Consider the following 26,000-nt stretch of genomic DNA (forward strand, 5'->3'; position numbering starts at 1 on the left):
TCGAGCTAATTACGACTTCGTGATGTCGTTTCCAAGATGAGACTCGCTGGCGTGCATTCTACAATATTCCTAACACGGGATACCTTATAAGTTTCTAAATAAAAGCGGTAACTAGTCTACGTGTCACGAGCTCTACCGAATCGTTAGCCGAACGATTCGACGGTGAATTGTTAACTTAACAAAAATGATTAAGTTATACTCGTTAAGTCTCGCTTATTGTCGGTAAGATTAATAAGTCTTGGAAAGACTTAGTCCTCAAGAGATTTTAAAATATATATATATTTATATAAAAATATATAAATATTTTGGTAGAATCCCGTTAGTCGTCCTGAGAAGTCATACGTGTATAAAAGAATATTTACACGAAAATAATATATAACAAACTCGTATTATATATCGCGTTTCGTATGATATTTATCAAAGCATATGTATAAGCCGTTTCGGCGTTTGAAAACAAATATAAAAAGTTATATTTATTTTACAAAAGTATCGTCAAGTTGTTGAAGGTTTGACATAAATAGATAAACCATATCTATTTAGTAAAAGAATTCGTGTTATACGATGTTTGAAATAAATATATAATCTATATCTATTTTCATAAAACAAATGTATGTCGTTGATATTCGAAATAGCATATAAACTATATTTAAGTTTATAAAAGAACCGTCGTTTTGTTTAATGTTCGAAATAAATATATAATTATATTTATTTATATATAAGAAATCCGATTTATTTTTGATATTTGAAATAAATATACAATCTATATTTACTTTTATAAAAGAATCGTCGAAGTTTCGAAGTTTAGAATAAATATAATAAGTATATTTATTGTCGTAAATAATTCCGAATCGTCATTTTGTTTAAAACGATCGTGATAAACAAATTTGTTTCGTAGTTTAATTCGAATCCGTAAGGTTCACTTTATTATATAAAATACATTTGTTTTCGGATTTTCTCGAAAAACGGGCAGAGTTTCCTCTGTTTTTGGACGCCCCGACAACATATATTGTCGTTAAAATTCTCAAAATTCAATCAATGTATATGTATATAATCAATTTATGTAAACAAGCTAATAAATAATCCGAATACTTTTAACTAATAATTCATTTGTTTAATCGGTTCGGGAACTCAATTTCGCGTAAGTAAACAACCAAAAAATATATAATAAACAATGAACGTGTCGTAATAATATACCGAATTCTCGCATCGATACGTTGACTGAGTTGACCGAGTCAACCGGTTGAGTTGACCGAGTCAACCGGTTGAGTTGACCGAGTCAACCGGTTGAGTTGACCGAGTCAACGTTGACCATCTTTGAGCATGTTTAACCGTGGCTGACCAAGACCCGAACCAACCCTGCTGAACCGAGAATCCGCACCACATCTGAGTTGACTTCCGTTGACCGTGTAGTCTGAGCCAAGACCCAAGCCGCTCCCAAAACCGAGGCGAAATTTGAACCAAAGAAATTTTGTCCCAAAATGAGACCCGAAACTCCCAAAATCTGACCTGAGCATCTTCAACATCAGAAAACAAAGGAGGAGAAGAATGGAAGGAAAATTTGAAACCAAATCTTACCGGAACTCACGTCTTCAACGTAATCGACTGCCGGCTCCTCCACCGCCGCCACTGCCGCCGCCATGAGCGGCGGCGCCGCTCATCACCGACGCTCTCTCTCTCTCTCCTCTTCGTCGACACTCTCTCTCTTCTTCGTCTGTTCTTGTTTCGCTGCGCTGCTGTGCGCCACCACCAGATGGTGGTGGCCGGCGATATGCGTGGGTGAAGTGGGGTGGGTGTCTGGCTGAGCAACATCGCTGGCGAAGAAGGGGGGTGCGTCGTTCGTCGGAGAAGACCACCGGCACCGGTCGGCTGTTTCACCGGAGGGGGAAGGGGGTTGTTTGGCTGGGTTGGGTTTTGTTTTGTGAGGGAAGTGATTTCCCAATGTTTGTATATGAAACCGAGAGAGAGAGAGAGGGGGAAACATAGACTAAAGTCTGTGTTTTTCTTTCTTGTGTGGCTGTAGGTTATATATAGACGGGTAGAGATTTGATAAGATTTTACAAATCTTATAGAGATTTTTTTATAAGATTTTGGAGAGATTCATAAAGATTTTGAGCAGATTTTAGAGATCCTAATAGGATTTTGTAAATCTTATATGGATTCTAATATATTAGGTGTAGGTTTAGGCTTGTGGGTTTTGGGCTTGGGCCCAGGGCCCACAAGCCCATCTCATGTGTAAGTGGCCCGTAGTTCCTACGAGACCCGTTGTCAAAACCCGAGATAAAATTTTAGTATTAAAATACATAAAATACGGTCGGTAGTCGCTGTTTGTGCGTTTAGTTGTCGGTTGCGTGAAAAGCGCGTAAAATTATATCGTTGCCGTCTTTACTCCGTTTTTCGATCCGGTTTCAACTGTAGTTACTAAATATTAATTACGAAGCTAAAATATATCGCAAAAATTTAATACTTGTCGGCGTTGTCAGTATTCTGTTCGGTTTCAATCCGTTGCCGTTTAACGTTTCACAGGTTTCTCTGTAAACCACCGTTCGCGCACTATAAAGTCGGATAGGCGTTCCTAGGCACTCCAAAGGCCTCATTAAGTTAATCTACATCATAAACACTATTTATTATCGTTTTAAACATCTGTTTATCACGTAATTAAGAGCCGTAAATTACCGGTTGTCACATTCTCCCCCTGTTAATGAAATTTCGTCCTCGAAATTTAGACTACGTTAACTCCTTAGAGTTGTAGATAAATATGAATAGTATCAAAGTGGATGACCACGAAACCAACTCAAGACTCATTCGAGTTATGTGAATTCAAGGACATACCTCAGCAATAAGAACCCAACGGTTAACAGGAATATGTTTCAGAAATTGATGTCAAAGGAAACAAGACGTACTGATACAGTCACCAGTGTGACTAAATTAACAGGGGTCCAACAAAGGACAGGAATTTCAAGCAATAGAATTCCAAACGAACGTTTACAATATGTTAATGGGTTCTAGAGCAATAACATCCACTAGATGAACTTAGAATCAACAATCTCAAATGTAATAGTTTGCATGAAACGCTCGATCGTGATCAGCACAAGCTACAAGTTATACCGACACCACAAGGTGTTGTAGAGAATGAAACAATTTCAATATAGCGGTGATCGAACAAGTATCATCTGTGTTTTGCATGAAACTCCCAATCATGATTAACCCAAGCTACAAGTTTACACCGACACCACAAGGTGTCGTAGTGACTTAAATAATTCAACAACAGCGGTGATCAAACAACTTCACTGTGTTTGAAGTCAAATGAAAGCGCAATGAAGTAAATATGAATGTTTGTTCCAACTAACATCGAAAGATTTTTAATTGAAAACGGAACATCAAAGAAATAATGTTTTCGATCGAAGATGAAGAAGCAATGAATATCGCAAAACATTCGATCGATAATGAAAGAACTGTTAGGAGGTACACCGGAATATAATATGAATTTGTGTACCATTGTCTTAACACACGATTGTGTTAAGACTGTTGAAATGTGATAAATCAAAGCGGATTTAATCTAAATCAATAAATAAATAATTAAATCCGTGCATAAGATATGTAAACGAGTTTAGCGCAAGCTTCAAATAAGTGAAAATACCACCACAAGGTGTCGAAATCAACAAACAATTTAATGGAGTCGAATGCTAAACAAGTTTACTTCGACTCGGAACAAATGAAACACTTATTGAAAGGAAGTTTGAATATGATGCTCCCAACACATCATATGATGCTTTGTATTGAATATGTGTAATGGACAGGTTCAAACAATTGAATTTCATTTCAGCGCAAGCCGACAATAAATACATGTATCAACAAGAAAACTTTCAGCATGGTCGCAACGAATACCATGTATGTAACTTGAAAAGAAAAGAATTTCAAGAAAATGTGTTGACTTGGTAACAAAAGAGCCAACAATTACAATAATGCGGGTCATTCGAATCGCGAATGAATAATTAGGTTTAGCGAAGCAATATTTGAACTTTGATGTAATGCTTATTCGAAACGAAACCACATGCGTAACAAGCCGATGCATGTGTAACATATGAATTTCTCAAGAAATGAAGCAAATGAATATTCGCTATACTGAAAGAGATGATCGTGATACAATGACCATTAAGAGGAGTAGAGATACGAAAAGCTACTCAGTAAACGTGAAAGTCGAAATTTCAATAAAAGAAATTTAAGGACTTTACCAGGGGTTTCATGTGATGACCGGTTGTTAGTTGACATTACCATGGAATGTCGAACATAGCGTATTCGTCGTTAATAAGATAGGGGGAATACGAAGGCATGCGTCTTCTCCTTAGCATGACTCGTGTCGTTGCAGGATCGCGTGCCAAGCCGCCGCTTCCTGATCGATAGTCCTCCTGCTGACAGGAATCTAGCGTCGTCGTTGAATTGCACCATCATGTCTTTTCAAAGGCCTCGCCTCGATAGTCGTATGTGTCGTACTTCAACCTCCGTTGATGTATAGCTTAAGTTTCACGTATACCTGTGCACTAGCGTTACGTTTCGCGTAGAATGTGATGTATTCCGACATCCGTTGACGTAAAATTTAAGTTCCATGTATTCCCGTGCACTAGCGTTTTGTTATGCGTAGGCTGCCTGCTCGGGAAATTAGAATATCATAGACAATATGGATAATAATATGTGCCCGAGTTAATATTCGCGGTTCCTACGTGATGACCTTTAATGAACTTCAACATAAGTTTCCGAAGGTCTTAAATGCATGTTTTCTAAGCTCTCAGAGTTTTGTGTACTGTATGCAATTGTTTTATGCACCGTGTATGAAACATCACAATAGCGTATGTTTGAAAACAAAATTTTGACTGTTTGTTTTTCGGCAACGGTTGGAGACCATATTCGAGTACTAGGCGTTTTGTATGTATTCAAAGTCTTAATAGTCTAAGTCCCAGATAAAGGTGAGGTTAGAGCCTAGGTATCTCTACAGATAACCCTATTCGCTGTAACCTATAGCTCTGATACCAATCTGTCACACCCCGAATTATCAGAGCTGGCGTGACTGGACTGGTATCTTCATTGCACAGCGGAAGCAAATAAGCTAAGTCTTTTAGAAAATTGAACGCCACTAAGTACTCGACTCCACATGGTTCTCCTATTCCAACCATGCCATAACTTTGAAAAGTAACCTGAGAAAGAAACATGCGAAAAATTCAACATAAAGTTGAGCGAGTTCATAGTTTGTTTGTAAAAAATATGAAATAAATCTTTTGAATAACCGGTTTGTGAATCATTATTGAGAAAACGAATTTAGAGATCATTTTCTTGTCAACTTGTATGGAAACTTTGTATTTGTAACGCTTTATGTTCGTAAAACCATGTATTTGTAATCTCTTGTATTTGTAATGTTCGTATAACCGTCAATGCCCACCCTGACTTTGACTCCATGCCCGCATAATCCTATGCTTTGAATTTGTATAAAATCATGGTATTTAATTTGTATAAATCAAGTATTTCTATAAGTATGTATGTCTCTGGTATGTAGCAATAAGGAAAAAGAGATCACCAATGGGTTGCAAAGCCAATGGTATGTGTGAAAAGGTGCAGGAAGACTCAAACCTAGCAAATTTCTCCGGTATGAAGACATAGTCACCACTATGGGCCGCCCCGGCCTCATGGGTGTGGGCTCGCTACACCTAAATAGATCTATCACTCATGTCCCTTGGTCTTACAATGAGGATTAATGGCCTTAAGTGTCATGCCCACCCCTCGCATGATCTAGTAGTAAACCCTCCTTAAGCTAATCATACCATGTATAAAATGTCTGAAATAATTGTAACATGTATTTTACCCCAGCCTCTAAGGCTAAACCTCCCCAGCCTCTAAGGCCAACTCCCTAGTCTCTATATATCATCACCAGACGATCCATCCCTAGTCATGAAAATCATTCACATTTCGATAATACGCATTTGTTTTGTAAAAACCGGTATATTTAGTATAATCCATTCGTAATATGATTTAGAAATATGAGTTTTCATTCGTTCAAAAGCTTTGTATGTTCTTGCAAAACGTGCTTTGTCTAAAATATGCAGTCTTTGTTAGTCGAAAACTTTGTGTGTTTCTACAAAACGTGCATGTCTTTCCACCCCGAAAACATTTATAAAAATGTAAAACCGTAAAAAAGGTGGGGTTATGAACTCACCTGAATTGCCTTGTGCAAATCGAGCTAATTACGACTTCGTGATGTCGCTTCCAAGATGAGACTCGCTGGCGTGCATTCTACAATATTTCTAACATGGAATACCTTATAAGTTTCTAAATAAATGCGGTGACTAGTCTACGTGTCACCGAGCTCTACCGAATCATTAGCCGAACGATTCGACGGTGTATTGTTAACTTAACAAAAATGATTAAGTTATACTCGTTAAGTCTCGCTTATTGTCGGTAAGATTAATAAATCTTGGAAAGACTTAGTCCTCCAGAGATTTTAAAATATATATATATATATTTATATAAAAATATATAAATATTTTGGTAGAATCCCGTTAGTCGTCCTGAGAAGTCGTACGTGTATAAAAGAATATTTACACGAAAATAATATATAACAAACTCGTATTATATATCGCGTTTCGTATGATATTTATCAAAGCATATGTATAAGCCGTTTCGGCGTTTGAAAACAAATATAAAAAGTTATATTTATTTTACAAAAGTATCGTCAAGTTGTTGAAGGTTTGACATAAATAGATAAACCATATCTATTTAGTAAAAGAATTCGTGTATGATGTTTGAAATAAATATATAATCTATATCTATTTTCATAAAATGAATGCGTGTCGTTGATATTCAAAACATCATATAAACTATATTTAAGTTTATAAAAGAACCGTCGTTTTGTTTGATGTTCGAAATAAATATATAATTATATTTATTTATATATAAGAAATCCGATTTATTTAGATATTTGAAATAAACATACAATCTATATTTACTTTTATAAAAGAATCGTCGAAATTTCGAAGTTTAGAATAAATATAATAACTATATATTTATTGTCGTAAATAATTCCGAATCGTTATTTTGTTTAAAACGATGGTGATAAATAAATTTGTTTCGTAGTTTAATTCGAATCCGTAAGGTTCACTTTATTATATAAAATACATTTGTTTTCGGATTTTCTCGAAAAACGGGCAGAGTTTCCTCTGTTTTTGGACGCCCCGACAACACAAGTTGTCGTTAAAATTCTCAAAATTCAATCAAGATTCAATCAATGTATATGTATAAAATCAATTTATGTAAACAAGCGAATAAATAATCCGAATACTTTTAACTAATAATTCATTTGTTTAATCGGTCCAGGAGCTCAATTTCGCGTAAGTAAACAACCATAAAATATATAATAAACTATGAACGTGTCGTTATAATATACCGAATTCTCGCGTCGATTCGTTGACTGAGTTGACCGAGTCAACGTTGAGTTGACCGAGTCAACGTTGACCATCTTTGAGCTTGTTTAACCGTGGCTGACCAAGACCCGAACCAACCCTGCTGAACCGAGATTCCGCACCACATCTGAACTGACTTCCGTTGACCGTGTAGTCTGAGCCGAGACCCAATCCGCACCCAAAACCGAGACGAAATTTGAACCAAAGAAATTTTGTCCCAAAATGAGACCCGAAACTCCCAAAATCTGACCTGAGCATCTTCAACATCAGAAAACAAAGGAGGAGAAGAATGGAAGGAAAATTAGAAACCAAATCTTACCAAAACTCACGTCTTCAACGTAATCCACTGCCGGCTCCTCCACCGCCGCCACTGCCGCCGTCGTGAGCGGCGACGCCGCTCATTACCGACGCTCTCTCTCTCTCTCTCTCTCTCTCTCCCCTCTTCGTCGACACTCTCTCTCTTCTTCGTGTGTTCTTGTTTCGTTGCGCTGATGTATCTCACCACCAGATGGTGGTGGCCAGCGATATGCGTGGGTGAAGGGGGGTAGGTGTCCGGCTGAGCAACATCGCCGGCGAATAAGGGGGTGCGTCGTTCGTCAGAGAAGACCACCGGCACCGGCCGGCTGTTTCACCGGAGTGGGAAAGGGGTTGTTTGGCTGGGTTGGGTTTTCTTTTGTGAGGGAAGTGATTTCCCTATGTTTGTATATGAAACCGAGAGAGAGGTGGAAACACAGACTAAAGTCTGTGTTTTTCTTTCTTGTGTGGGTGTAGGTTATATATAGAGAGGTAGAGATTTGAAAAGATTCTACAAATCTTATAGAGATTTTTTTATAAGATTTTGGAGAGATTCATAAAGATTTTGAGCAGATTTTAGAGATCCTAATAGGATTTTGTAAATCTTATATGGATTCTAATATATTAGGTGTAGGTTTAGGCTTGTGGGTTTTGGGCTTGGGCCTAGGGCCCACAAGCCCACCTCATGTGTAAGTGGCCCGTAGTTCCTACGAGACCCGTTGACAAAACCCGAACTCCGTTTAACATTGAAAGATAAAATTTAATATTAAAATACATAAAATACGGTCGGTAGTCGCTGTTTATGCGTTTAGTTGTCGGTTGCGTGAAAAGCGCGTAAAATTATATCGTTGCCGTCTTTACTCCGTTTTTCGACCCGGTTTCAACTGTAGTTACTAAATATTAATTACGAAGCTAAAATATATCGTAAAAATTTAATACTTGTCGGCGTTGTCAGTATTCTGTTCGGTTTCAATCCGTTGCCGTTTAACGTTTCACAGGTTTCTCTGTAAACCTCCGTTCGCGCACTGTAAAGTCGGATAGGCGTTCCTAGGCACTCCAAAGGCCTCATTAAGTTAGTCTACATCATAAACACTATTTATTATCATTTTAAACATCTGTTAATCACGTAATTAAGAGCCGTAAATTACCGGTTGTCACAATCCTCACTGCCCAAATTCCACCATCAATTATACCTCTGTTGGATACACTTGATATGGACCGACACAAATCAGTTCTTCTCAACCACCTATCAATGAGAATATACCTCAACAAGTGACTGAGTCTGGTTCCTCTATCCTTGCTAACCCACCAACAGCTGAGGAGGCTACACTGCAGGAGTTACAACTAATTCCTGTCAGTAGTTCAAGTGGAGCAGCTACTACTGGTGTTAAATCCACTGATTTGCACTTGGCCAGCAGTTTCATTAGTAAGACTCCCTTGAAGGCAATTTCCTCTTTGGGAACCAAAGTGACCACTAGTGTGTTTCCATTACCCACTGGTGTGTTTACTAAGGTAACCACTGCTGAGGAAAGAAGTCCCCAGTACCAAGAACAAGGGGGCATCAGTGGATGATTTTTGGGAAACTTTCCCTAAGTCAACTACTGATACAACCACTGCCAGTGGGAAATCAGATGATCCCATTGATTTGGGTGACGGTTTAAAATACAAAGAATTGACGGAGAGGGTTGGTAAAATTGACACATCTGTTACAGATATCAAAAATATGCTGCAACAGTTGTTTAAATCTCAAAAGGCTACACCCACTGCTGCAACATATGCTCTATCTCCCACTGAGCTATGGAACTTATTTCAACCTATGCTTCATCAACAAAGGCAATATGCTGATCAACAGCATGAAATTCAGCTCCAAATATTCAGAAACATGATGGAAGCTAGGTACAAGGATACACAAGCTGATATCAAGGCAATCAAGGCCCATTTGCTTCAAACCACTGACACTTCTCCTCCTACAGTTGTTTTTGTTGAACACCCTAACGATTCCAAAAAGGGGGAGAAAGGAAAGAAGGGTAAAGAAGGTTTGCATATGCCACCAGATCCAAGGTCTAAACTTGTGGTAGAAATTCCAAGGCCAGATGGTTCCAAAAAGGTTGATGTGACTCATAATGCATTTGCTGAGCTAAAAGCAAACATGAAAGAGTCTATGGAAATAAAAGGGTCAAAAAGATTTGAACAGAGAAGAAAGTTATGATGGAAAAGTAAGAGCAAGGTACTTCTACAACTAAAAGAAGAGAGCCTACCAGAAAGGTTAGCCAACCCAAAACCACACCTTCCAAAACCACCAAACATACTCCTCAAATCCCCAAAAGTTCCTCACATCAAACCACCAAACCAACAGATGTTAAGACACCTGTTGTATCAACTGTTGTTGGTACTTCAGTGGTTTCAACAAATGTTATCCCAACCACTGTCATAACCACTACAATAACACACACTCAATCCACTGCCATACCAAAAACATCACCACCATCTCAAAAACCACCTGCCAAAAAGCAGAAGACAACTGTTGACACATCAACAGTTGTAGTGACAACAGTGGTTGATACACCAGTTGTTTCAACAGCTGTTAGTCAGTCACCCATCACTTTAAACACCACCACTCAACCCACAAATACACCACCAACCACTCCAAAGCAGAAAAGAATAAGGGTAACAAATATTGTACTTGAAGATGACACTTCTCCACTTCCAACATCTTCACAACCTCTGATCCTAGCCACTATTCCAAACCCTATTCCAATCTCTTCAGTTCAAGCCCTTGATCCAAACACTCCCTTAGTCCCTTTGGGAGTACAATATCCTTTGGATCTTCCAGCAGTTAGGGAGGAGATCAAATCCTTCTACTCTGAAGATGATCCTGAAAAGAGGATTCTCCCATCTGTTCAATGTTTTCCTCTGCCAAGAAACATAGAAGAGTATCTGAAACTGAAGGCCAAACAAGTAGAGGATATATCAGAAAGAGACACAAAGGGAAAGTCTGATAAAGACATTCAGAGGAATTTGCAATATCTACTCACCAAAGTTAGAACTTTAGAGCAGTTCTCAAAAAAAACCTTTGTCAGAAACTGTCAGAAAAGGATGATGAAAGCTTAAAACAAAACTACATTGAGCACATCATGGGATTCAAGAAATATAAGGCAGAAAAGTATCAGTACAAGTACAAGGAATGGACCATAAGTGAGCTCCAAGAGGAGATAGCAAGAATCCAAAAGATGGTTGATGACAAAATAAAGCAAACTCCTCCAGTTTGGTCCAAATATAAAAAGAATGTACCTGAAATGACCTTGAAGATGAAAAGAATGAAAGAAGAGCTTATAGCTGCAAACTATGGCTCAAGGAATCAGGTTACAAGGTGGTCAGAGGTGAAAGTATTAGACACCTACAAAAGGTTGGAAGAATTAAGAAAGAAAGATCCCACAGCTCCCAAAAAGCCAGATTATCAAGAAGCAGTGGTTCCAGTCAAACAGGCCTTGCCAATCAAAAGATCCACTGCTCCACCTGCTGCTATCCTTTATCAAAGAAGGAAGCAACAGCAGATGGATGAAGAAGCAAAAGAAGACAAGGCTCAAGAAGAATATATTATGAAGATGGGTCTTCAGAGAATGATGGCAGAAAATTCAGACTTAGCTAAATCTCAAGACCCTGCCAAAGTTGTCATAACCAGGCCTCCATCACCAAACTCATCAAAAATAAAAACTCTCCCAAGAAACCCACTGGACTCAAAAATACTAAAGTGGAAGTCTGATCAAAAGACCCACATATTGACTCTGCTCAAGTCCAGTGGTGAAGTGAAGAATATATCAAGGGAAAATGCACTTGGCCTGAGTGTAGAAGATTTACAAGATCTCCTTGAGCTTCCACTGTGCAGGGATGAAGATGATGAGGATTCCATGAACTTTGAATTACAATTCAAAGGGCAAGTTAGGGAATTCTTGATGAGGCAATAAAGATCCAGAATAGTGAAGTGTTTTGGCATCATCTGTTCTAGGGGGAGATTGTTAGGATTGAACCCTACAAAGAAACAGTTGATAAAGCCAAAACTTGTTCAGAGCAGTGGATCCATAATAAGCAGTTGTTTGTAACATATCTTTCCCCTTGACAGTGGCCCTAACATCTGATAACCCAAAGCACTGCTCATTACAACTGCTGCTGATCTAAAGACTGTTGAAGATAAAGCACTGATGCTCAATCTACGGATATGTCTCAAGTACTGCTGAAGACCAAAGCGCTGCTGGAGCTATAACAGTGGAATGAGAATCAGTAGTTTAGTTGTACATTATACTTGTTATTAGTAGTTTGTATCAGTGCTTGTAATAGTCAGTGGTTGTAGGTTGTTAGGAGGTACAAGAACAAACATTTTTACAAAATCCCAATTCACCCGATCATGAAAGTGCATTGAAGTAAAAGTGGAAATGATGTTATTCATGTGGTCCTGTTGCGCTTTTGTTTGACGTCTAATATGGCTTCATGATCTAATCCGGTGAATTATAGACATTGTTGTTGAATCCAATCAGATGCTTGATGTAATGAGGTCATATTAATAACAAATAATAATTAAGATAACTAAGTTTCCCGAGCCTAGGAAGCAATCCCAGATAATAACCTAGTTATTATATAAATATAGCATAGATTATGTGTTGTGAGAGCTCAGAGCCTTCATGGATGCTTCAAATGAAACAATAAATATTGCAATTTAACACACATTTTTTTCATATTTCAAAACGGTAATCCAAATGAAGCTCCCAATCATTTTTTAGTCACTAGTTTTTTATTATGTTTACTTATCATTTTAAGTTGTATTGAAATGTGACACTCCGCGAAAACAATTAAACACATTAGCTTGTCAGTGGCTGGACGCTAAATTTCGGGACGAAATTTCTTTGATCTTGGTGATAATGTGACACTTCGGGTTTTGTTACACAACTTTTTGTTTGAATGATTGTGTGGATTTAGCAACCAAGATTAATTTGATTATATGTGTGTTATGTGGATAATGTGTAAATTTATTATTGTTATTATCATAATTAAAACCAGCCGCACATTGAGGCTTGCAGCACATTCCTTCCATCTTGTACACCCCTCTTCTGGACCGCACATCCCTTTTGAACCCAGGTCCAACTCTGATGAGCCCATCAGTTGACCTAGGGCACCCGCACACTCGGAATGAGGCGCACATGCTCATGTGTGTGACATGTATTGGAGGGGTCTATTCGGATAACCTGAAAAACCCATAGTAAATACTTGTTAATCCCAATATTTTTAAGGTAATATATTAACCTGCCATTCAAGAGAGTAATATACCAGCGACGCGCTGACATGCACCATTCAATTGCCCACACAAATCACAAGTAGATCAAGTTCAGCTTGTTCAACTTGTCCGTTGAATATCCAACCCAAATTCAGAAGTGTATAAGAGATAACGTCGTCGCCGACGGGGGTTATGGCCTGTCGACGATGGCTTAAGCTGGCCGACGGCCTTGTGTGATGTCTACGGCCCAGCTACGTGAACACAAGGCGTCGGCAACTGCCTCGAGGCTCATTGCCAACATAGACAACATCCTCAGATGTCCATTTCTCCGTTTCTTCGATTCGGGTTCCCTTAGCTCCATTTCAAAACCCCGTTAAGCTTCCAAATTGCACCTTAAACCTATCAAAGCCTGCAAAACACAAACCATGTCAAAGTAGTGCTATGAAGAACTCAAATTAAAATTAAAACACTATCAACATCCTCAGATGTCCATTTCTCCGTTTCTTCGATTCGGGTCCCCTTAGCGCCATTTCAAAACCCCTTTAAGCTTTCAAATTGCACCTTAAACCTATCAAAGTCTGCAAAACACAAACCATGTCAAAGTAGTGCTATGAAGAACTCAAATTAAAATTAAAACACTATAAAGAAGCAACATGCTTATGCATATATGTATTTTAATCTTGGCTTTGGGGTTTTTTTAAAGAAAAAATGGTTATGCATATAGTTATTGTAACCTTGGCTTTAGGGGTTTTTCAAAAAAAAAAAAAGAATTTTTTTTACTTTTCACCCAAAAGTATTTATAAATTACTTTTAACCCAAAACTATTTCTTTTTTTTTTTACTTTTAACTCCAAACTTTTTCCCTTTTGCAATCTATCTTCACAACTTTTTTTACTTTCAACTTTGGTCCTTTATAGTTTTCATTTTCCGCAACTTTTCCGCTTTATGCTTCGTTCTAAATTTTGTGACTTAACAAATCGTAACGTGCGTCTTTGGTTTAACATTTTTACGTATCGTTCTAAATTTTGCGAGTTAACAAGACGCAACGTGCATGCGTGGGTGAACGTTTTTACATCGTCTATCTTTTTCCCATGTGACATGTTCAACATACTGTGCGGGTCCTAAATCGAATTAGTTATAAATAAAGAATACTCGCCGCATTGCGGCGGGTCGTAATTTTAGTTTCTAAATAATTTAGCAAATCTAAACATGAAAAGCTAAGACGTTCAACCACCTATCACCCATCAACCTCAATTATAAACACCCAATGCCCAAGTACAACCTTAAAGCAAATAAAACCAAGAGTAAATTACAAGTTTTATCCTTTATCTATATACCACATTTCAGGCGGTGTCCTTTAGCTTCAAAATTGACGAGTTTTGTACTTTATGTTTCAAAATCTTGCACGTTGTGTCCTTTGGCACTAACCCCAGTTAAATTTCAACGTTAAATCTAGTCACATAGACCCCACATGAGGGCAAATCTGTCTTTTTACCCTTTCAATAAAATATTAAATATATATTTATAAAGCTTTATTTCTCCACTCACTCACTCACTCTCCCTCACCTCTCTCTCTATTTGTGACAACTCGAGTTTCCAAGATTTCCATCTTCGCATTAATTGCACGTCAATTGTTTAGATTGTCTGTTACACGACTTGTTTGTTTCACAACCGGACACGTTGTAATATGTTAGATCGTATTGTAGTTGATATGTTATACATGATGGGTGTTAAGTGTGTTTTAATTATATATACTTGATGTGCATTATTTGTATATGTTTAAAATATGGTGGTGTTAATTTATGTTTTATAAACAAAACAATGGAACTTTGGCCAATACTCTAACCCATCCGAAAACACCTCATGGCCGAAAACACCCTATGTGTCTTCGTCCACCATGTTGCCAACGAAAACATGGAATGGGCTTTGGCCCAGTATCGATTTAATATGGAAACCGGCCCAAACTCAATGAAACTTGGCCCAAAACCCCCTCTTTCTATGTATACGTGAATACATAGACATATTGCACAACCCTTGCCAGTTTGCAAACCCTAAAACGTGTTTTCCTTCCCTGGTTCGTGTCGGCAGCCCTTTTATCTCTTCGAAGTCTTCTGTGGCATCATCATAATGCGGTTAGTACGTCCCCACTGTAATGATCAGAATCCTTTGATTGTTTGCAAATTGTTTTGTCTAATCTAGTTAATGATCATGTGATTAAGTCAGTTTTGGATGATGTGATGTTAATCGATGAAGTAGGGTTGCATGTTGATATTGTAATCATCGTATTTAACGACTCGGCCAGCATGTTAGACGTAGTGATGTTTTTATGCTAGATTTGTGAATGTGTGATCGATACATGTTATTATATAGTCATGATTATTGTGATTTGGATGGTTTGATGATTTTATTAATTAATAAAAGGCTAAGCATATGAGAACTAGGGAATCGATTAATGTCAGTAGCATATCATGTGCAATAAGTGGGGATATGATGTGTTGCTTTGGAAACTGTCATGTATATGGGATAATGTGATCGATCATGTGTGCCTGATATTGATGATTCGGTTTGCATGTGAAACATTATACAACACAACCTTAGTCAAACCCACTCAAACTAAATGGTCCAATAACCTCTTGAGGTGATTTACACTTGTCAGCCATTGTTGATTATTTTAATGATGATGTTGTTTTTGTTGAAAATTTCGTGTAACTTTTAGAAAATAATTTTAGTCAATTTGTCAAACAAACTGAACGCAGCGGAAAACATGTACACGAGGTTCGGTTCTAAACCGTTTCCACCAGTGATCTCTTTACAATCAAAATAGATTATAATAAATAAAGAATCGTGACATCCAAGAAAGACACCTTGGTTCAACGAACGATCTCACTAGATGATCGTTGACCACGAAATCATATTTGTTCGTTTGAAACAATTTCAAACGAAACCTTTAAACTAAAGAAAAATAAAGTTCAAAAACTTTACTTACCTTTTTGCGTAATCGAAACTAGGATCAATTAAAACTTCACCGTCAATCTGCTATTCTCTTCCTTTTTCTCTATTCGACGTTCAAGCAAACAGCAAATATTTATATTTAGTTCCTGTTTCTTTTGTAACTTTTGAAAGCTTACAACCATCCACCCACTAAAATTCCATATGATGCTTCAACTACTTAAAGTACCGTATCCACTTTTTGATAACCATTTAGAAATCCAAAATCGAGAGTCTATCTATATAAAATTATGAAAAGTCCTTCTTTTTATTAAAAGATATACATATATCTTTTATTTTAAAACAAGGATTAAGAATTGTAATCTAATCACAACTCCTTCATAACTATCTCATAATTAAAACAATTATCTCTCTTTTTAATTATCTAAATAATTAATAATATATATATATATATATATATATATTATAATTAACAAATTAATTATAATGTTAAATCCGGCTCTATGTAATTATTCTAAATAATTACTCATTTCTTTTATTACGCTTATTATTTCGTGATCCGGTGATTAACGATTAAAACACCGTTACAAGTTCGTTGCCCAAAGTGTAACTCTTTGGGTCGTACCTTGACGGCAACGTTGAATTATAATCGACAATTGAACATCATATCCAACAATCTCCCACTTGGTCGGTTGGCCGATTAAGTTTCAATGTAGACAATAGTGGGTGCCTAGCTGCATCATATTGCCCCCGACAAGGTATGACAAATTTATGTCAACTAATTCTTTGCACTAATCAAACCTTTGGTTATGCAAATACTATAGCCCCGGTTATCAACTCATTTATCCCTCTGTATTGAACACTTGTTGAACATGAGACATGGATCCAATTCATTCTCATATATTATTCAACCATTTCTAATTCCGTTCCTGATTTGAAGTGGTTTATCAAACTACTACTAGTTCGAGCGTGGCCACGCGTTAACACCAGTTCAAACCAACGAAAGGCGCCAGAATGTTCTTCTTCTAAGTATAGAAGTACAGATCCCTTTGGCTACAAACAACTCCCACTAAACTTCAGATCATTCCCAAAACTATCCTTATTACTGCCAGTTACGTACAGCGTTAGATAGAATCAAAGAGCAACCATTCATTTAAGTTAGTTCTAGTATGTACCGCAAGTCTAAGGATACAATGATCGTACCTATTCAAAACGTCTTATGACTAAGATCCATGAAGATCATTTTGAAGCGAGTTACGCCCAATATGATTCAACTAATCATATCAGTGAATATGGCTCTCAACACTTTGAGTATCCATTATATGGATCAACCATCTAATTCACAATAGTCTTTTACCAGATTGGTTCTCACGAATCTGATAGACTACGGACATTTTAGAATACAATATTCATAGATACTTAACGTACTAATATTTGAACACAGATATAATAGTTTAAAAGACATTCAACCATTAAATTCAAATAAACATAAAATACTGTTTATAGTTCAAAATGCACCAAATTACTAAATTACAAAATCAGACCCATTGTCTAGCATATCTAAGACCTATACTATCTGCATGCTTCTCGTGTTTCACTTGAGGTATAGGCTTAGTAAACGGGTCCGCTAGATTCTGATCAGTATCAATTTTCTCTACTACGATATCTTCTCTTTCCAAAACTTCCCGTATGTAGTGGAATTTTCTGAGAATATGCTTCGTGCTGTGATGCGACCTTGGTTCCTTTGCCTGAGCAATTGCACCTGTATTGTCGCAAAATATCTCGATAGGCTTCTGTATGCTTGGTACAACTCCAAGATCAGCAATGAACTTTTTCATCCAAACAGCCTCCTTAGCAGCTTCTGAAGCCGCTATATATTCTGATTCAGTGGTCGACTGGGCCACCACGCTTTGCTTAGAACTCTTTCAAGTTATAGCACCACCATTTAAAGTAAAAACATAGCCTGTCTGAGATCGTGAATCATCACGATCCGTTTGGAAGCTTGCGTCAGTGTAACACTTTACTCTCATCTCTTCTTCCAAACCGCCAAATATAAGAAACATATCCTTAGTTCTTTTTAAGTACTTTAGGATATTTTTCACAGCAATCCAGTGACTTTTACCAGGATTCTGTTAATATCTGCTAGTCAAGCTCAGAGCAAATGATATGTCCGGTCTAGTACATAACATGGCATACATGATGGAACCGATAGCAGAGGCATATGGAACCTTTTTCATATCCTCTTTATCTTTGTCCAATTTGGGACACTGATGACTATTCAGTACGGTTCCAGTTGCCATTGGCAAGAGACCCTTCTTGGAATATTGCATTGAAAAACGTCGAATGACCTTATCAATATATGTACTTTGACTAAGTCCAAGTAGCCCCTTAGATCTATCTCTATAAATCTTTATTCCTAGAATATAAGCAGCTTCTCCAAGATCCTTCATTGAGAAACATTTACCAAGCCAGGATTTAACATCCTGCAGCATTGGGATATCGTTTCCAATGAGAAGTATGTCATCTACATACAGGATCAGAAAAGTAATAGAACTCCCACTTGCCTTCTTGTAAACACACGACTCATCTTCGTTTTTAATGAAACCAAACTCTTTGATTTTCTGATCAAAACGAAGATTCCAGCTTCGAGATGCTTGTTTCAATCCATAAATGGATTTATTCAACTTGCAAACTTTATGAGGATTCTTAGGATCTACAAAACCTTCAGGCTGCTCCATATAGACATCTTCTGTAAGGTGTCCATTTAGGAACACGGTCTTGACATCCATTTGCCATATCTCATAGTCATAATACGCGGCTATGGCAAGTAGAATCCTAATAGACTTAAGCATGGCTACTGGCGAGAAGGTTTCCTCATAATCAACTCCTTGAGTCTGAGTAAAACCTTTAGCAACCAATCGAGCCTTATAGGTTTGCACGTTTCCATCCATGTCTGTTTTTAACTTGAAAACCCATTTACTTCCTACAGTCCGATATTCGGGAGGAAGTTCAACCAAATCCCAGACTTGGTTGTCGACATGGATTGCATCTCGACGCCCATGGCTTCGAGCCATTTTTCAGATTCATTACCTGAAATCGCAGCTTTGTAGGTTGAGGGCTCTTCTTGATCAATTATCAAGACGTACCTATCAGGTGAATACCAATTAGGTTCATGACGATCCCTCGTACTTCTGCGGACGCCTAGTGTTACATCAGATTCCTGAATCCTATCAGGTTCAGGTCCAACAATATTTTGTTGAGAGGCAGATTCGACTATTGGTTGATTAATTTGTGGTTCTCGAATTTCCTCAAGATCCACAAGATTATCTCCAATTCCTCGCGCCATAAGCTCATCCTCTAGGAATGTTCCTCGACGCTTAGTGAAAACTCTATTTTCAGTAGGATTATAGAAATAATAACCAACCGGGTATGCATATCCAATGAAAACAACTTTTTCACCGCGAGGATCAAGTTTGTCCGAAGACTCACTGGTAACATAAGCGTTACATCCCCATATGCGAAGGTAAGAGACTTTAGGTGGTTTACCATGCCACATCTCATATGGTGTCTTTTCTACCTTTTTAGTAGGAGCAATATTAACAAGACGTGTAGCGGTTTCAAGAGCATAACTCCAAAAGGAGTGTGGTAAGTTTGTACGACACATCATTGATCGAACCATATCTAATAAGGTTCGATTTCTCCTCTCAGACACACCATTAAGTTGTGGTGTTCCAGGTGGAGTTAGTTGGGATATAATCCCACACTTCTTGAGATGTTCATCAAACTCTTGATTAATGTATTCACCACCTCGATCGGATCGAAGTGCCTTAATCGTTTTCCCTAGTTGATTTTGTACTTCATTTTGGAATTCTTTGAACTTTTCAAAGGTTTCATGTTTAAACTTCATAAGATAAACATATCCATATCTACTATAATCATCAGTAAATGTAACGAAGTATCTTTCCCCGTTCCTTGACATAGTCCTGAATGGACCACATACATCAGTATGTATGAGTCCTAACAGGTCTTTGGCCCTTTCACTAGTTCCGATAAAAAGGGGCCTTAGTCATCTTGCCACTTAGACAACATTCGCATAAATCATAAGTCTCTTGACCCGTGGATTCTAGAATCCCTGCGGTCTGGAGCTTCCTCATGCGATTGATGTTAATATGGCCAAGACGACAATGCCAACGATATGTTTGATTAAAGCTAGTTTTAACACGTTTAGAGGAAAGAGAGCATACCAAATTATTTGATCTATTGTTAGAAGTATCTATTTCATAGACACCATTGTGAGGCTGAGCCTCAAAATAGAACACACCATTTAAAAATGCAGAAATGCTACCAATAACAATATCAAAAGCATAACTAAAACCTAGTTCTCTTAAAGCAGAAACAGAAATAATATTCTTAGTCAAACTAGGAACATAAAAAACATTGTCTAAAGTAATAAACAATCCAGAAGGTAATTCAAGAATAAATTCTCCAACTGCCTTCACAGCAACATTCTGCCCATTCCCAACGTGCAGCTCTAAGTCACCCTGCTTCAGCTTCCTAATCCTTTTTAGTCCCTGGAAATCATTACAAATGTGAAAACCACATCCAGTGTCAAACACCCAAGATTTGCTCAAAAAGGAAAATAGATCAATAACATGTATACCTGAGGATTCTCCAATCTGCAGCTTCTTAAGCTTCAACTCAGCCAGGTACTTGGGACAATTCCTCTTCCAATGCCCGATCTCATCACAGTGAAAACACTTGGCATCTTTATGAGGCTTTGCCTTCGGAGTGGCAACCTTTTTGCCTTTGCCCTTGTCTTGCTTACTCGCCTTGCCTTTTCCCTTGGATAGTTTCTTCTTGGTAATTCTTCCTTCCCTGATCGCTAGCACTGGATTGCCCTTAGTTGGGATGTTTGTCTCAGCAGTTTTTAGCATCTGATGCAACTCTGGGATCGTTCTTTCCCACCCATTCATGTTATAGTTCATTACGAACTGATGATATGAATTGGGTAGCAAGTTAAGTATCACATCCGTGGCTAACTCATTACTAAGGGGTGCGTTCAGACGCTCCAGTTGATCAACGAAAGACTTCATTTTCAGTACATGAGAACTGACCGAAGTACCTTCCTACATGCGACATGTAATGAGAGATCTCATCACCTCAAAACGCTCATGACGAGCTTGCTGCTGAAACATGTTTTTCAGCTGCTCACTCATCTCATATGCTCCCAAGTTTTCCAGATTCTTCTGAAGTTCTGGAATCATCATAGCAAGCATAAGACATGTCACATCTTGGGAATCATCAACATGTTTTTCCTATGTCCTGCGGGCTGGACCAGTATTAGCAGCAGGTGCTTCGGGAATTGGTCCTTCAAGGACATAAGCCTTTTTCTCCGCCCTGAGAACAATTTTCAGGTTGCGGTACCAATCCATGAAGTTAGAATTATCAAGTTTAGCATTTTCAAGGATGGACTTAAGCGAGAATTTGGTGTTATCAGAATTGTTTGTAGACATCTATAGAATTTAGAAGAAAATTTTATTAGTAATTTTCATGCATTAACCTAATTCAATTTTGACCCAAGATATTTTAGGAATTAGGATGAGATCCCATCTCCCCATAACTCAGTGAATGGACTTAGCACTCTTCACTGGCATAGATTGAAGGGTAGGTGACGATCACCAATTGTGTCAACTACACAATTCTCGGTTTTGGGTCGCATGACGAGTGTTGTCAAGCATTGGTACGTTAACCCCAACTACGCCCACTTTCACAACCGTAGAAGACGAATGCAGGGTAAACACTAACATTCGCTCTCGTGTCGCAAAAGTGATATTTGTCCTCAAATAAGAACCGTAGCCCGGCCCATGTAAGCATGGAAATCGCGGAACTACCCCTAACCAAAACCGTAGGCCTGGATGCAGGGTAAACACTAGCACCAGGGGTTCGGATAGATCAGTTCGGGTGTTCTTAATTTAGGGTGGCGTAGAATATCGATTTTAATTTGGGTTATATTTTAAAATTACCAGTTCGGGTCGTTTTAAAATACTTGTACGGCCTATGGCATGAACATAGGCTATACAATTCCTTTGTAAAAATCAATTTTACGTTTTAATTTGTGACGACTTGAAACACCTTTCAATCACTCGACCGATTAATTTTAAATACCCTATTTAATCTAAGTTGGTCGTGTCGCAAATTTATTTTAATTAATAACGTTTATTAATTACGGTTTTCAAATTAACTTTTAATTTTTGAAAAACCAATTTTGATTTTTGTATTTTAAAATAAACTGTTTATTTTAATTACCTATCCAATACTTAATAAACCTTTTATTAAAATTGTCGTTTTAATGATCGTGTATTAGTTATTAATTTTATGGTGTAATAAACATCTCATGGCAAAACGCAAAATAAATAAATATGCAATTCCGGGTTCAGAATATGTTCAGTTCGTTCGAGCCCAAGAACATGAACCGAGCCTATTAAGTGTAGTACAAACCCTTTTGTGCTCCCACTTAATTTTAAATCCAATCCAATTAAAGAAATAAACTTTAATATCAAGAAAACCTTAATATCCTTTAAATATTCTAAACAAAAAAAAAAAAAAACTGAACAAACTTTTAACTTTATCTTCAAAATAAAAGTTTGTTACGAAATACTAATTTTTCGTTTTTTTTAATATCAATCTAAATATTATTGATAATTTAAAAACAAATAATAATAATATCAATTTTCATATTAAAATCATTATTTTAATATTATCGGTTTTATTTTTGTGTGTAACGCGCGTAGCTCCAAAAATTTATTTAGTACGCGTGTTATATTAAAACCGATTCTAGACCCGGATTTGCATAGTACGATCATTAAGCTAAACGAAATAGGTTAAGGCCAAAAATTATTTTGTCAAAGTGGACTTTGACAAGTGTTCATGTTTGGCCTTAATAAAAACTTGCCTATAACTATTATACGTGACAAATTCCTATGTCAAATCTACTCGATTTTAAGCATGCAATTCTATAAACTACTTTGTAACACTTTTATAAAATAACCTACTTTGATTTGTAAGGTGGCTCTGATACCACTGTTGGAAATTTCGTGTAACTTTTAGAAAATAATTTTAGTCAATTTGTCAAACAAACTGAACGCAGCGGAAAACATGTACACGAGGTTCGGTTCTAAACCGTTTCCACCAGTGATCTCTTTACAATCAAAATAGATTATAATAAAATTAAAGAATCGTGACATCCAAGAAAGACACCTTGGTTCAACAAACGATCTCGCTAGATGATCGTTGGCCACGAAATCATATTTGTTCGTTTGAAACAATTTCAAACGAAACCTTTAAACTAAAGAAAAATAAAGTTCAAAAACTTTACTTACCTTTTTGCGTAATCGAAACTAGGATCAATTAAAACTTCACCATCAATCTGCTATTCTCTTCCTTTTTCTCTATTCGACGTTCAAGCAAACAGCAAATATTTATATTTAGTTTCTGTTTCTTTTGGAACTTTTGAAAGCTTACAACCATCCACCCACTAAAATTCCATATGATGCTTCAACTACTTAAAGTACCGTATCCACTTTTTGATAACCATTTAGAAATCCAAAATCGAGAGTCTATCTATATAAAATTATGAAACGTCCTTCTTTTTATTAAAAGATATACATATATCTTTTATTTTAAAACAAGGATTAAGAATTGTAATCTAATCACAACTCCTTCATAACTATCTCATAATTAAAACAATTATCTCTCTTTTTAATTATCTAAATAATTAATAATATATATATATATATATATTATAATTAACAAATTAATTATAATGTTAAATCCGGCTCTATGTAATTATTCTAAATAATTACTCATTTCTTTTATTACGCTTATTATTTCGTGATCCGGTGATTAACGATTAAAACACCGTTACAAGTTCGTTGCCCAAAGTGTAACTCTTTGGGTCGTACCTTGACGGCAACGTTGAATTATAATCAACAATTGAACATCATATCCAACAGTTTTCACAATGAATTGGTAATTCATATGATTTCGTATGTTAACTGTCATGTATATTGGTTGATAAGATCGATCGTGTATGCTTGTTATGATGATTGGGTATTATTATTGACTTTTTTTTTGTTTGGATATACAACCGAACGACTAATGGTAAAGTGAAATGGGGTAATCGATTAAGGTTTCTGGGATGGGTAACTGGTAACAAAGATGAGGTTTAGTCGACGAAATCAAAGGAGACCAACGAAAACACAACACTAGACGAAAACACCTAGTGTTTTCGTCACATGGGGGATTTCGCCCAAGCTTGTGTTTTCGCCATAGGCAATTTCGTTGTGTGTGTTGACTCGGTAACCCTGTTAAAGTTTATTAACACTGTTAAACCCATTAACTCTATTAGGCTAAGCATATGACATTACCACTTTATTTACTCTGTTAAGTAGGTAACTCTAATGGTTTGTTAACCCTGTTAGCTAATTAACTCTGTCAGTTTATTCCTGTTGTGTATGATAATCCTGTTAAGTGGTTAACTTTGTCAAGTATGTTAATGAATACACATGTTAGAACAAACTGTGAGAGACATTTATGTAAAGCTGGAATTGCACGAACTTGATTAACTGCTTACGTGACATATGATGTGAACTGCTAAACACACTCTGCGATACTGATTGCATGCGAAACTTTACGAACTGGAACTGATAAAGTATACGTGCTTACTATAGGACTTGATTGATAACTTGTGAGCACATAGTTTAGCATACCGAGCAAACCAAGGTGAGTTCACACTCTTACTAAGGCATGGGATTCCCGAGGAATAGGGAATGGGTTGAATGATGGAATTGAACAATTACGCGTACATGCACGGTTACTAGACTATCTACCATGGTCCTCGGGTTAAGCAGGACACTTACGTAAAACCTACGTAAACAATAATATGCTACTATCTTCCGGAGTCAGGAAGGACACTTACGTAAAACCTACGTAAACAATAACATGCTACTGTCTTCCGGAGTCAGGAAGGACACTTACGTAAAACCTACGTAAACCCCACGCGTACCACTGTCCTCGGGTACAGAAGGACACTTACGTAAAACCTACGTAAAGCTTGTACGTACTACTGTTCTCGGTTGTGAAGAACACTTATGGTTACGAATAGTCTAGTGGATATACAACATGGGAAGCCCCCACCAATAGAACGTACTGTCGGCCCAGTAGAGCCACATGATTACAAACGAACTTACTATTACGCATTTACTTTCTGTGAACTCGCTCAACTAGTTGTTGATCCTCTGTTACATGCCTTGCAGGTCGTTAGGTACATTTGGGAGCTTGCACAGGGAGGAGTTGGTCGTTGTGGGCACGGATCGTGAATGTTCCATTAAACACTTTATGACATTTCATACTTTATTATGTTGGGTTTTATTTATACGCTTCCGCTAAACAGTGATAACATACTTGCGTTTTGAACACCTTTCATATTGGTGATTGAATGGCATTTACTTTTACTTATTAATTACATGTTCAATATGATTGGTGGCTTGATCCTGGTCAGTCACGCTCCCAAGCGGTGATATTGCGCAGGTGGATTTTTGGGGGTGTGACAGATTGGTATCAGAGCCATTGGTTATAGAGAACTTGGTTTTAATATGGGAAAACATTTTTATTAAAACCAGACTATAACCAGAACACTGCTCTCAACGATCCACAACGACGCTTCGCTCCACGTGCAAGACTCAACATCCTAGGTAATAAGGTTTATGTTTATTGCCTACATGCTAGAATTACATAGAACTTTGCTCGTGGTATGCTTAGATTACATTGCTCACTACTTGTTATTGCTTGAGAACACTGTGTGTTTACCCACTTCTGTCATCGCACTATTCACGAACCTTTCTCACTTATGTTGCCTTTGGTGTGAAGATCAATGGCCGGACGCATTAACTTGACTCAAGCTCAGTTGACGGCTCTCATTAACGAACGAATTGCTGCGGCACTTACAACCGTCCAAGCAGGAGGTATACCCTGCAGTCGTAACTAGGA

At 37.4% G+C, this 26,000-nt stretch overlaps 1 protein-coding gene across 1 annotated transcript; it reads right to left on the reverse strand.

The window, feature by feature from the left end:
- Positions 1–20,337: 20,337 nt before the first annotated feature.
- On the reverse strand, positions 20,338–20,960 carry LOC118479765. Its single transcript, XM_035974507.1, has 2 exons — positions 20,614–20,960; positions 20,338–20,524 (listed from the first exon to the last, which is right to left on the reverse strand). The coding sequence occupies exons 1-2, from the start codon at positions 20,936–20,938 to the stop codon at positions 20,508–20,510; spliced, it is 342 nt and encodes a 113-aa protein (XP_035830400.1). The 5' UTR covers positions 20,939–20,960; the 3' UTR covers positions 20,338–20,507.
- Between the last annotated feature and the right edge of the window lie 5,040 nt (positions 20,961–26,000).

The sequence above is a fragment of the Helianthus annuus genome, chromosome 6 (assembly GCF_002127325.2).
Source record: "Helianthus annuus cultivar XRQ/B chromosome 6, HanXRQr2.0-SUNRISE, whole genome shotgun sequence".
Lineage (NCBI taxonomy): Eukaryota > Viridiplantae > Streptophyta > Magnoliopsida > Asterales > Asteraceae > Helianthus > Helianthus annuus.

Excerpts from the sequence above, each read along its gene's own strand:
- LOC118479765 (XM_035974507.1), bottom strand. The coding sequence starts at position 20,938 with ATGAACTATAACATGAATGGGTGGGAAAGAACGATCCCAGAGTTGCAT.